The sequence below is a fragment of the Choloepus didactylus genome, chromosome 17 (genome assembly GCF_015220235.1).
Source record: "Choloepus didactylus isolate mChoDid1 chromosome 17, mChoDid1.pri, whole genome shotgun sequence".
Taxonomy (NCBI): domain Eukaryota; kingdom Metazoa; phylum Chordata; class Mammalia; order Pilosa; family Megalonychidae; genus Choloepus; species Choloepus didactylus.
The window spans coordinates 54,040,221-54,054,946 of record NC_051323.1 but is presented as its reverse complement, the minus strand read 5'-3'; the positions used below and the strand labels follow the sequence as shown (position 1 = coordinate 54,054,946).

The following is a 14,726-nucleotide window of genomic DNA, read 5'->3' as shown; positions in this document are numbered from 1 at the left end:
TTAGAAGCAATACGTTACACAAATAAGACAGTAAATACAAACTTTAAAAAGCATAGATGACTGAAATCATAGGCTAACATGTTTGTTAATCCTCCCTCCAAAAGAAACTTTAAAAAAAGAATTGGGGTCTCTATATATCATCTCTTCTTAGTTTACCTGTAATGGAAATGTTAAAGAAAAACACTAAATTGATTGATCAATAAAAGGATAAAAGAAAGGTAAATCATAGAACCTAGATAATCTGATTTTTTAAAATTAAGAAGTCTGTCATTTTTCCAACATACTGAACACAGTCTGATGGTCTCATAAAATATACTCAAGCATTCATTTGACAAATGTTGATCGAACCCCTAACATGTGCCAGCCACTGTTCTAGGTCCCAGGAATACAGCATTGAACAAGAGCAAACATTCTCACAAAGAAGCATTCTAATAGGCTCCAGAGGCAGCTCACTGGTAACAGCAAAAGGTGTTCTCCCATTTAGGTGTCATAAGTTACTAAAAGCAAACATAAGAAGTTGAAAAAATATTAATCTAGCACCACTTACTACTGTGGAGACCAAAAAGCTTCAAACCTCAGAATTTCAAAAGTGATCTTATTCCTCTACTGATATAAAGTTAAAAGGAAAAGAGAAATACAGATATTAAAAAATAAATCTCAATTGCAAATGGAATCTGAAATCACCAGAAATGTAAGTGTAGTAAAATACTATACGGAATAAACATAAGCAGTGGCCAAAAATGAATTACCTATGTAATATAATTATCAACAATTAAGAATCCCTACCTACTCTGAATATTAAGGAAAAAATTCATACTACACCAAATGAATGGTAACATTCCCTAGCAACAAAGTGAAACAACTGCTAGGCAAACTTTAAAGAGTCAGTGGCCCAGCAAGGCCCACCGGCATCAGAGCATGCCATCTCCCTGTTGGCAGGCAGGCTGCTTCTTCAATAGCAGTCAGCCTTGGGCATAAAGGCCCATCCAGAAGTCATAACAACTCTTCACAGCTAGGAGAAACACAGATCCACAGGACGCAATTGAAACCCACAAAGCAGTACATTAAAAGGGAAGCTCCTCCCCAGTTGCCAGACATTCTCCACAAAAGCACCTACAGGTGAAAATTATTCATCTGTACACTCCAACCTCAATAAAATTAGTACCTACTCATGAGACAGGCCATTAACACTCAAGACCCAAAATGGCAGACAGAATAAGTAGTACACATTCTGACCACCATTTATAATTTAGTATTGCCATTTGAATATGTGAGAATACTGTGCAAGAACTGAAACAAATTTAAAAAGTTTGACTCTAAAATAGTTAAAAAACTGTTTAACATCCTACCCACTTCCATGCCCACCCCCATGTCAAACTCCTCCCTCCTGGAGTTGGACAGGTAGATGACAATAAGAGTAACAAAAGTCACAAACTCACACCCAAACTCACACCAAGGACAACTCTAAGTACATGCTGCAGAAGAAATTTAATTAAAAAAAAAAAAAAAGGTTCTGTTTAAATGGTGTCCTTTAGGGATACCAGAATACAAAGGGAAGACTGCTCCAGTTATTGAGGTTTGACATGGAGATCTGACTTTACAGTCTTCAGTTAGATTTCCAGTTTCAGCACCAACATATAAAGAGCTTAGAGTCATGACTCTCATCCTTGAAACAAGAAAAAAGTTGAACAAACCAATTTTTAAGCAATCACGATTTTTTTATAACTATCAGAGAATAGGTCACAGGGCAAAACTGACACCCCAAAATCTGCAGAGACAGGCAAATTCAGAGAATTACACCCAAGATCAGCTTACCAGGAGCAGAAGCCAAAAAAGCAAGTAAAACTTAATGGTAATTTTGATGAAATGGGGGAGACAAAGTGTGGACTAGCTTCAGAGTTTAAATCTCCCGAGAACCTAGTCTTAATGGGCTCCCACACTTGCATGGGTTTTACCTCCAAAAGTTCGAACAGGTCCTCAAGCTGAAAATCTGAGCAAAATTCCCTCATGAGTCCCACAGTGGATAGCGAAAAATAACCATTTTGAAATACACCCAGACCAGTCCCCATTACAAAGACCAGTCCTCCAGGACAAATTACTTTACCAGACCCTCTGCAGACCCTGGGGAAAGGCAATTAGCCAACTACAACTGCCTCTAGACTTCCTGTCTCATTTATGGGGAGTAGAAAAAAAGCTAAGAAACACTTCTGAAGGTCACAGCACATGGACTCAGGCCTACTAAAACCTGAGATTTAATCACAAAATTATAGAATGCTTCTCCTTCCTTGCATGTTACTACCATATCAACAATACTCCAGTACAGTAACAGTGGATTACAACTCGAAGACAGATTCTATTGAAGAAGGAGTTCTTAGGGAAGCCCAAAGACAACAGGGTGGGGCTGGGGGGTTTGAAAATTAAGGAAATTAGAAGACAATGAAGCCTCTGTCATCTATCACTAAAGAAAACATCAAGTATAGCCCAGTTCCTAGGTAGATTAACATAAAACCACACACTAAAAGACTAATTACCTAAATTCCTATTACTCAAATTTCATGTCTGCCTTTCAAAAACAAAATTATAAGGCATGCTAAAAAAAAAAGCACAGTCAAGAGACAAAGCAAGCATCAGAACCAGATCCAGATATGACAACAGATTAGAACAATCAGTTAGAGAATTTTAAAATCTATGATGACTATATTAAAGACTATAATGGAAGAGCAAACAAGTAAGAACAGTTGAGTAAATGTAAGCACAAAGATGGAAAACTATAAGAATACAAAGGAGATGTTAGAAATCAAAAACACTGTAACAGAAATAAAGAAAGCTTGTGATGAGCTGAACAGAAGACTGAACGAGGCCAAACAATCAGTGAACTTGAAGATACATCAACAGAAACTGTCCAAACTGAAATGCAAGGGGGAAAAAAGGATGGGGGCAAAAAATAGAACAGAATACCTAAAAACCATAGAACAACTGCAAAAAGTGCAACATACATGTAAAGGGAATATCAAAAGAAGAGAGAGATAGGAGCAGAAACACTTCAAGTAATAATGGCTGAGAATTTTCCAAAATCAAAAACAGACACAGGTTCAGGAAGCTCAAGAACACAAAGCAGGGTAAATAAAAAATCTCCACCTAGGCATATCATATTCAAACTGCAGAAAACCAAAGGCAAAGAGAAAATCTTGAAAGAAGCCAGAGTTTTAAAAAACACGAACTAGATATAGAGGGATAAGTAGAAGACTTCTTCTCAGAAACCACACAAGCAAGAAAGTGAAGTATTGAAAGCGCTGAAAGAAAAAGCTACCAATCTAGAATTCAATATCCAGTGAACTTAGGCTTCAAAAATGAAGGAGAAAAAATGTTTCTCAGACAAAAAAACTGAAGGAATTTCCCACCATTAGATCTCTCTTGCAAGAAACATTAAGAAAAGCCCTTAATAGAAAAGGAAAACGATATGGATCAGAAACTCAGATCTACATAAAAAAAAGGAAGAACATTAGCAAAGGAATAGATGAAGATAAAATAAAATCTTTCATTCTTATTCTTAATTGATCTAATAGATAACTGTTGTTTCAAAGTAAATGAGCAACAGTATATTGGGTGATTATAGCACATAGGTAAGTGAAATGAATGACAACAATGTAATAAGGGACAGGAGGGAGGAATTGGGTATAAAGGTACCTACATACCCATGAAGCAATATAGTGTTATTTGAAAGTGGAATTAGATCAGCTGTAATGTGTACTGCAAACTCCAGAACAACCACCATTTTTTTTTAAAAGAAGTGTAATGGACATGCTAAGTAAGTAGAGAAAATGGAATCATACAAAATGCTCAATTATACCAGCGAAGGCAGAGAAAGAGGGGGAAATAAAAAAAGAAACACAGAACAAGTGCAAGAAACAAAACAGTTACAAACATGTAGTAACCCAACTATAATCACTTTAAACGTGAACAGTCTAAATATACCAATTAATACACAAACTATCACAGTGGGTAAAAAAAATCCAAGAACTATATACTGTCTATAAGAAGTTCACTTACATATAAAGATACAGATAAGTTAAAAGTAGAGGGATGGAAAAGGACATACTATGTTAACACTAATGAAAAGAAGCAATAGTAGCTATAGTAACTTCAGACAAAGCAGATTTCACAATAAGGAAAACTATCAGGGGAATTGCAGAAAAGGAGTCAATTCTCCCAGAAAACATAGCAATCCAAAATGTGTGTGTACCTAACAACAGTTTCAAAACAGGAGATGCAAAAACTGACAGAACTGCAAGAATAAATAAATAAATCCACATTATAGTTGGAAACTTCAACAGTCCTCTATTGATTTTTTTTTCTTTTTTCCTGCTGAGTTGACAGATACAGCAGGCAAAAAAAAAAAAAAAGGAAAAGAAAAGAAAAGAAAAGAAAAAAAAATCCATATGAATATAGTTGAACTGAATAGCACCATCAATAAACTAGATCTAATTGATATTTATAAAATACGCTATCCAACAACAGCAGAATATTCCTCAGAAGCTCACACAGAACATTCACCAAGCTAGACACCATTCTGTGCCTGAGACCACAATGGAATTAAATTAGCAATCAAAAATTGAGAAAAAAGAGAAGACATAAATTAATATCAGAAATCAAAGAGTAGTAGTAATTAATTCTGTGGACATTAAAAAGACAATAAAGGAATACTATGAACTGTATACCAATAAATTTGATAGCTTAGTTGAAATTCCTTGAAAGACACAAGCTATCAAAACTCACACAAGGAAAAACATATAACATGAATGGGCCAATATCTATTAAAGAAACTGAATCAATAATTAAAAACCTTCCAGAAAAGACCCCACCAAGCTCAGATGATTTCACTAGTGAATTCTACCAAACAATTTAAGGAAAAAATAATACCAATTTTCTACAAGCTTCCAGAAAACAGCAAGGAAAAAATAATACCAATTTTCTACAAGCTTCCAGAAAACAGCAACACAGGGAACACTTCATAATTCATTCTATGAGGCCAGCATTACATTAATATCAAAACCAGATAAAGATGTTACAAGAAAGGAAAACTACAGACCAGTATCTCTCATGAACATAGATGCAAAAATCCTCAACAAAATATGAGCAAATCAAATCCAGCAATATATAAAAATAATTACACACCATGACCAAGTGGGATTTATTCCAGATACGCAAAGCTGGTTTGACAGTTGAAAATCAATTAATGTAATCCATCATGTCAAAGAGGTTGAAGAAAAATTGTACAGTCCTATCAGTGGATGCAGAAAGAGCCTTTGATAACCTCTAAACCCAATCATGATTTAAAAAAAAAAAAAAAAAATCCCAGCAAACTAGGGCAGAGATGAACTTCCTTAACCTCATAAAGAGCACCTACCAAAAACCTACAGCTAACAGCACACTTAATAGTAAAAACGACATGCTTTCTCCTGAAGGATACTAAGACAAAAATGTCCCCTTGCCACTTCTATTCAAAATTGTACTAGAGGTTCTGGCAAGGACAATTGGGCAACATAAAGAAATAAAAGGCATCAAGATTGGAAGGGAGAATTAAAACTATCCCTATTTGCAGATGACATGATTACAGAAAACCTAAGGAACCTACAAAGCAATTATTAGAATAAACAAGTTCAGCAGAGTTGCAGGATACAAGATCAATATACAAAAATCAATTGTATTTCTACACTCTCGCAATGAATAATCCAAAAATGAAATAAGCATAGAAAAAAATAAACTACTTAGGAATAAATTTAACAAATTAAGTTCAAAACCTCTACTCTGAAAACTACAAAACATTTTTGAAAGAAATTAAAGATCTAAATAAGTAGAAAACACATCCCATGCTCATGGATCAGAAGACAATACTGTTAAGATGGTAATACTCCCCAAAGTGATCTACAGATTCACTGCAGTACCTATTAGAATCGCAGACAAACTATTCTACAATTCATATGGAAACTCAAGGGACCCACAACAGCCAAAACAATTCTTGAGAAAGAACATCAAAATAGGACTCACACTTCCATATTTTAACTTACTACAAAGCAGTACCACACTGTCTTGATTACTGTTGCTTTGTAGTAAGTTAAAATATGGAAGTGTGATAAGGATAGACATTTGGACTCAAGGAATAAAACTGAGAGTCCAGAAATACATCCATGTGTCTATGGTCAACTGATTTTTGACAAGGGTACCCTGGTCAGTCTGGGGAAAGAAGCCTTCTCAACCAATGGTGCTGGGACCCTTGACTCAAACCATATACAAAAATAAACTCAAAATGGATCAAAGACCTAAACATTAAGGGCTAAAACTAAAAATCCTACAAGAAAACAGGGATAAATCATGATCTTGGATATGGCACTGGATTCTTAGATATGACATTAAAAGCATAAGCAACTCAAGAAAAGTTAAAACTTTAAAACCAAATTAAAAACTTCTGTGCTTCAAAAGATCACTGTCTTGCTCTAGGGGACTAACTAAATTCCACACCTCCCTATGCTGCCATCTTGCCCTGCCTCTCTATGTTTTTTTTCTTAAATGCTAAATACCTTGTATCCACCATAATGATATCATATAGAATAGTTTCACTGAAGTAAAAATTTCCAGTGTGCCCTCCATTCACCTATCCCTCTTAACCATGAGTCCCTGACAACCACTTATACTTTTATTCCATTTATAGTTTTCCTCTTTATAATGTTACATAATTGGATCTGCAGTTTGTTAATTTTAAGATTGGCTTCTTTCACTTAGCAATATACATTTAAGGTTCCTTTTTGAGTTTTCATAGCTTGATAGTTTGTTTCTTTTTATAGCTGTATAATAAATACTCAATTGTAAAATAAAAATAAAAAAAGATTACTATCAAAACAGTGAAAAGACAAAAATCCGTGGAATGGAAGAAAATATTTGTAATATTATATATCTAATAAAGGACTTGCATCTCGAATATACAAAGAACTCTTACTACTCAATAATAAAAAGACAAATAGCCCAATTTAAAAAGGAGCAAACAATCTAATCTATCCTAATAAATCTCTAAAGAAATATTAATGGCCAATAAGCACATTAAAAGATGCTCAACATAGCTACCAGGAAAATCAAATCAAAAAAGCAGAATACGATACCACTTTGCACACCCTAGGATGGTGTGGTGGCTTGGAGCTATGCATCCCATAAAATCATGTTCTTAATCCATTCCTACAGGTGTGAACTCACTGTAAATAGGACCTTTTGATGAGGTTTCTGCAGTTAAGGTCTGGCCCAACTGAATCAGGATGGACCTTCATTCTATTACTTAAGGCTTTATAGAGGAAGACCACAGATACCATAACTTTTGATGATATTACAAAACAGGCAGTGCATACATTTGGACTTAAAGCGGGAGAAATATTTCAAAGGCTAGAAATAACATTTTCAGGCAATAGATTCAGGAATAAAAGGTGAATGTGTACCCAGAAGATCTTTCCTAAAACACTGCAACAAGGACTTTGAATATATTGTAGCCTCCTTCATCTAATCTGTTTCTGATTCCTCCAGCTTTGCCAATATGTGATCGAAATTACACTAAATTTAAACCTGCATATGGAAGAAGGGAAAGTTAGTCTCAATCCAGAAACTAAAATATCAGGGGAAAAAAATCCAACATGCTAATGGAAAGAAAGTAGTCTACATAATTCACATAATTCCTGTATCCAATTTCCTTAAGCTTATGTTCAGGGGAGGGATGGGAAAACCCACCAACTTTGATTTTCTTTATTGACTCTTAAAATCCTGGTCGAATTTTGCCTGTTTCTAGCACGTGCAAAAATAATAACAATACAAAATTTAAATTTTCAGCAACTTGCTACATAATAATTACATGTCTCACTTGTAATAAATGAAATATTCAAAAGCAAATTCAGTTAAAGTAATAATTAAATGAATTAGCTAAAGTTTACATTAAATCTGGCAAACAGTTTTATGAGCAAATGAATCTGAATTGAGTATAATGATTCGAAATTAACAAATGCACAACTAGCAGAAAGATTAAAATTAAAAAGACTGACAATTTTAAGTGTTTACAAGATATAGAGCAATGTAAGTCTCTTACACTGCTGTTGGAGGTGCAAACTGATAAAAACACTTGGAAAAAATTTTGGCAGTCCTTACTAAAATTAAATATTTAGTATTGATCCTGTATACCTAACAATTCTACTCCTGGTTATAAACTCAACCAAAATAAGTGCTTATGTCACCAAGATTTGTGCAAGAATGTTCATATCAGCTGTATTAATGAGATGAAACCTGGAAAACTCATATCCATATAAGTACAGGTAAAGAAACTATGATATATTTATTCAATGAAATATCACTAAGCAATAAAAAGTAATGAAATCCTGATACATCCAATAATGTAGATAAATCTCTCACTTAATTCTGAGTGAAAGAAGCCAGCCAGACACAGGAGAAAATACTACATTTATATGCAATTCAAAAGCAGGCAAAACTAATCTATGGTGATTGGTGATATAAATGGGAACAGTGGTGGCCACTGAGAGTGGAGATAGTAATGCCTCGAAGAGGGAATGAGGGAGCCCCTCTGGAGTGATGGAAATGTTCTATTTCTTGATCTGAGTGGTAGTGGTAAAAAAGGTGTACATATATAAAAATTCACTGGCTACACTAAGGTTTATGCATTTTATTGTATGTAAGCTATACCATAAGAAATAAATAATAAAATGACTCTAAGAAGAAACACAAAATACTGTTCTTACTCCAAATGTACTTCTTTCTTGAAAAGAACATGAAACAAACCAAGTGTTTTTTCTTCACGGATTCACACAATTTCCAAGGGTCTTACATCTCAGACGCCTTGGAAGAGAAAGGTGAAACAACAATACTTGAAAGTCTGCAGTACACTTTATACATAATGACATTCTGGATTAATGTCATAAATGATATCCTTCTAAGCATAAAATGTTCCCTGTTTTATGAATTCAATAAATTAGCAATCCTAGTGCCACTCTTAAGGTCCTTATTTCATGTAAAAATACTTACTATAAAAACTGCTTAATTCTGGCTGGGAATTTTATTCTAGAAAAATCTTTAGTTCACCTCAAGTTTACTACAAAGGACTAATCTTTCTTCCCACACCTCAGATAAAAGCAACCTATTTTCTTAATATAAGTATCAGCTCAAAAAACAAACCATATTTCAAAGAAAATGAGACATGAAAATCAAGATTTCTCCTGTAAGTTGGAAATGTTTGGTAGGAACCTTAAAATATTCTTAGTTTTAAGTTACTGAAGTTTTTGTTTTCATCCAACAGAAAAAGAGCTCACATTCAGCCCTAAGTTATTATTCCTTTACTAACTACTAAAATTAAAAATACTCATCTATTTTTAATTCATAAAGTAAAGTGTGAACAAGTTTACCCTGAGTGAACTGTATACTTCAATAGAGTGACTTTAGTCAACACAAAAGACACATAAAGTCAAAATAAGATACTGTTTCTCTCCTACTCCTTTCAACTAGCATCCCACCTTTGCAGGCCTTACGGATTAATGAAATAAATCGAAAACATCCCACTGTTATTTCTCCCTACTTACTTTCATCTCCTAGGAAAAGCATGACCCACCATTAAACCACTATAAGTAGAAAGGTATGCTAACCCAAAAATTAGATACCATTTAATGCAATTTTTGATTAACAGAATAAGATGACATATCAAGAACTCTACATGGAAAACTTATGAATGAAAATTAATAAAGGTATCATTTCAAAGCTAGAAGCCACTAACTGTGTAACCTTAGGCCATCATAATCTTTCAGTGGCTTCAGTATCTCTCCCAAGAGAGTTCTATTAGTTCAGAGACTGCAGACGCTGTGACACATGTGGGCTGCTACTCTTCCAATGAAGAGCCACTACTAACTGATGACAGATGGAATCAGAAATGGCACCTGAGGTAAAACTTATCTGTCATCCTAGACAAGTGATCTAATCTTCCTTCTCCTTCTAACATTCTCCTGTCTGTGATCTATTTGGAATCAAACACATTTGCAGTGAACAGCTCAGACACATATAGATACAATATAAACAAGCTAACTTAAGTTGCTACAGGACTTCAAAACACAGGAATTCTTATCATCTTTTAATGTGCAGACTATTTTTAAGAAGCTGCCACTATTTTATACATTTCTCTATTTTCAGTTGTAAAACTCTGAGACATAATTATATCTAAACTGAAAACCTTCAAAATACTATATCTTTCTCAATTTCCCGAACACATAAAAAACTGTTCTTTAAGATGAACTACATTCTTGATACTCAGGCGTACTTGATTATGAAAAATTTGGCAAAAAGTTTCCTGGAAAGCCAAATGAGAATGTTTGCTGTATTTCTTATCTCAAGACAGATGCATCCTCAGTTCCAGACTCAAACACAACTCATAAAGGTGAGCACCCTGACAGGTGTTTAGACAACTACATAATCTGCCAAAGTGTTATTTCCAATGTCTTCATGTGGTTTCTGAATGTCAAAAGCCCCCTCTAAAGCTGTTCCCCCTGCCTTAAGTGCTCCACTCCAAAATTCCCAATTTCCTCTTCTTTGTCCCTAGCAAAACTTCCACTCCCTCAGCCCAACATTCAACATTTCAGAGGAGAATGCCAACTGCAGGAAGGAGGAGGAAAATGACAATTCATTGTCTAATACTATCAAAATGTGAAAATATGCAGACAGATGGAGAGTCATGAGTCAAAATAGACAGTAAGGGCCTACTAAGATCCAATTATTGCACTAGGTGCTGAAGAGATGGCAATCAAGATAAGGCCCAGTCCCAGCAGAGCTTATACTAGCCAGGACAAATAAGCAACTAAAGCTGCATCAGTGAAACACAGTGCCTGTGTCATGAGAGATGGCCAGGGGTACAGCAAGCCCTGCTTTGAGAAATAATTTGGCACACTCAGGGAACTGAAAGAATTATAGTATAGCTAAAATACAAAGACAAGAGACAGGCTCAGAGCCACTCTAAGGAATGGGACTCTATCTCAAAGAGTAATAGTAAACCACTGAAGGTGACTTATTGGAGTACAATATGTGTGCTTTTACAAAGGTCTCCATCAGTCTACTTCATCATTATAAAGAAGACCAAGAAAGGGTAGGTGTGAAGAAATAACAAAAAGAGAGAAAATGAACAGTACTTCAGAGAACTTTCAAGGTATACTCAAAATACTCCGGGCTAGAGCTACAGTGCCTGGAATACAAATGCTCAATTAGATGCATCAATATGTATTACATGCATAAAGGAATTATGGAGATAAATGAAAATCAAGAACCACAACAAATTTACATTTCTGTTTTAACTGAGAAGTTTTAGAAAGAACTGTATTTCTGTAAAATTAAAGTCCCTACTGGTTTTGGGTTTTTTTTTTTTTTTTTTTGGCCAATTTTTTTTTAAATAAGGTTGGTTGGCAGTTTCTTGTTTTTAACTGGGTTCAATTTATAAAAGACACTTCACCTTGTTATACATATATCTAAGCATGAAGTCCAGTAGAAATGATTTCCCTTTACGAAAAGCTCCTGCCACGGATACCACTACTATATTAAGATCTCGTATGTGCTCCTGTAGTAATATCTGCTCCAAAGCTTCTTCATCAAGCTCAAAGTTATGGTCATCTTCATGAGCAAGAACAATCTGTACTGGACATGGTTTCTTCATAACCTCATTAGAGTTTACTAGCTCATCATCTTCATAATTCTCACCTAAAATTAAAAAAAAAAAAAAAAAAAAAAAAAGAGAGAAAAAGGTTACTTTAATTCCTGCATTGCAAACTTTTCCTGAAAGACTACAACCAAAGCAAAATCTCAAAGAATAAATTCACCTGTTACAGATCATTGGAAAATAGTTAACAAAAAATGATGTTTAAGTACATATTCAATTTCTCACTCCTCACCTCAGTAAAAGAAACAACGATGCCAGTAAGATTTCCTACACCACATACACAGATAAGGAGCAATACTTATTATTCCCATTATCTCAATTAAGTCCTAAAAGCTAAACGTGATACCTCCCACTTCACTCTTCTTTTTCAAGATGTTTTTAGCTATTCAAGGTCCCTTACCCTTCCAAATAAAATTGACAATTAGCTCTCCCATGTCTGCAAAATAGTTTGTCAGAATTTTGATTGGTATTGCACTGAATCTGTAGATCAATTTGGGTAGAACTGTCATCTTAATGACATTTGGCCTTCCTATTCATGAACATGGAATGCCTTTCCATTTATTCAGGTCTTCTTTGATTTCTTTTAGCAATGTTTTATAGTTTTCTGTATACAAGTCTTTTACACGATTGGTTAAGTTTACTGCTAGATATTTGATTCTTTTAGTTGCTACTGTAAATGGAATTTTTTTCTTGGTTACTTCCTTGGATAGTTCACTACTAGTATATAAGAATTTTGCATGTTGATCTTGTATCCTGCCACTTTGCTAAACTCATTTATTAGCTCAAGTAGCTTTGTTGTCATTTTCTCAGACTTTTCTAAATATAGGATCATGTCATCTGCAAATAGTGACAGTTTTACTTCTTCCTTTCCAATTTGGATGCCTTTTATTTCATAAATGAGTTGAACTATGCATGACACATAGTAAGCACTACAGGTGTTTGCTATTAGGATCATGGTAATTTAAAAATAATTCCACAGCAGAAGCTTTTATTTATATTTTGAAATGCCAAAACTCTAGAGTGAGAATTCCAATTGACCAGGGCAAGTATTTACTGACCTCACCTCCACCCATTCTCTCAGGCGGAAGCTGGGGGCTATCCTTGTTACCTCTTTTTCCTTATCTCCTATATCTACTCTATAACCTTAAATTTGTCTTCATTTCAGAGTCTCCCTTGATACCATCCCTGTTCCCATCACCACTATTCTCTCACATCTAGACTGTGGCACTAGTCTCCTAACTGGTCTTCCTTCATTAGAACTCGTGCCTCGTCAATCCAATCTTCACAGAGTAGCCACTAAATAATACACCATTACATGCAAATCTGATCGAGCTACTCTCTTTAAAATCACTGTTACAGACGATTAATGATTAAAAACCTTACACGTAACTTATAAGATCCTGCGTGCATTGCCAACTTCTCCTGCCTCGTTTGGTGCTACCCCCTCTTCCATACACTAAAGATAATAAGTTTGCCTTCCTTCGGCTGTTTATGCTAGTAAGCCCTTTCTAGACTCAGACTTCATTCATGCTAATGCTTTGCCTGGAATACTCTTTCCCATGTTGTTGCCCTAATTAATTCATACTTATTCCTCAAGTCTGAGCTTAAATGTCATTTCCTCAGGAGGCTTTCCTGAGGCTCCTGTCCAAGTTTATTTCTCCTACTCTCCCCTCATCTTAGCGCACTCATCATTTAAATATTTATGTAATTATTTATTATATATCTCCCCTCCTAGCTTGTCATTCCTCTAGTTAAAACCCTCAATTGATTTCACACTCCAACCAGAAAAACAAATAACCACACACACACACACACACACACACACACACACACACACACAAACCCCCTAAGTTCCTTATCATGGTCTCCATGATATCCTTATCATGGTCCTACATGACCTGGCCTCTGCCTCCCCTCTGGTTTCACTCAAACACTCTCCTTTTATTCCCAAAGCTCCAGGCATTCTGGCCTTCTTGCTGTTCCTTGCACAAGCCAAACTTAATTCCCACCCTAGAATCTTTGTCCTCTGTTGTTCCCTCTGTCCAGAATGCTCTGCCCCTAGGTATTTACATGGCTTACTTCTCCATCATCCACAACTCAGGACTCAGCTCAAATGTTATCTCCTCGGTGTGGCCTTCCCCAACCACTCATTCAAAATTACACATCCCTTCCCCATAACTCTACCAAAACAGGTTTTTTTTTATAGCTCTTATTCATATCTGAAATAACTTTTTTCATTTGTTTACATATGAACCTTAAATCTCTGCCACCAAAGACATGTCCTCCACAAAAATAAGGATCCCAATCATCCTGTTGCTTAAGCAGGTACTTAATAAAATTTTGTTGAATGAGTGAAATTTAAACATTTTACTCAGGAGCCTTTTACCTGCCCTTACCTACTTTACAAGCAAATTTGATAAAGACATAATTAGAAGAAAGGGAAACAATTTGAGGAAACATTAGCAACTCAAGGACATTTATCACAAAGTTACTACAAAAATCATGAAGTTCTACCAAGTAATAAAAACATTAATACATGCCTGAATATCAAAATGACTAAATTTCGAGACTGGTGCTTTTGTAAAAACCAATAAATAGTCTTGTCCTTTTTGTAAAGGAATTGTAGAAAAGCATTAGTTGGTTTCCTGAAGGATAAAAAAAAAAAAGCCCTCCTGGGCAGGAAACCATTAACTGGAAATTTCACCTAGATTAATTGGCTATAGCTATCATCTGGCCAGGTTTCTGTTCGTAGGCATGGATAAAGACAGTCACCTCAGGTAAACAGGCAACATGTGTCTACCTATTTGTTACCATCTCTAGTCTACAGATTTTTAAAGCAAAGTATGATAAATGTGTTTCAAAGACAACACTGGAGCACAACAATCACATGAGCCACCTACATTTAAACCCCATAATAATTTCTCTTATTCAAATTTGCACTAGTGTGCCAGTTTGAATGTATTATGTCTGCCAGAAAAAGCCATATTCTTTGATGCAG

General features: G+C 35.1%; 1 protein-coding gene across 2 annotated transcripts in view; it reads right to left on the bottom strand.

Annotated features, from left to right (window-relative positions):
- Positions 1 to 14,726, bottom strand: part of ATL2 (atlastin GTPase 2) — a 57,904-nt gene that overhangs the window by 16,986 nt on the left and 26,192 nt on the right. For both annotated transcript variants that reach the window (XM_037806801.1, XM_037806800.1), the window contains exon 2: positions 11,525 to 11,769. In XM_037806801.1, coding sequence (XP_037662729.1) covers positions 11,525 to 11,769 — 245 coding nt within the window. The remainder of the gene's footprint in view (positions 1 to 11,524; positions 11,770 to 14,726) is intronic.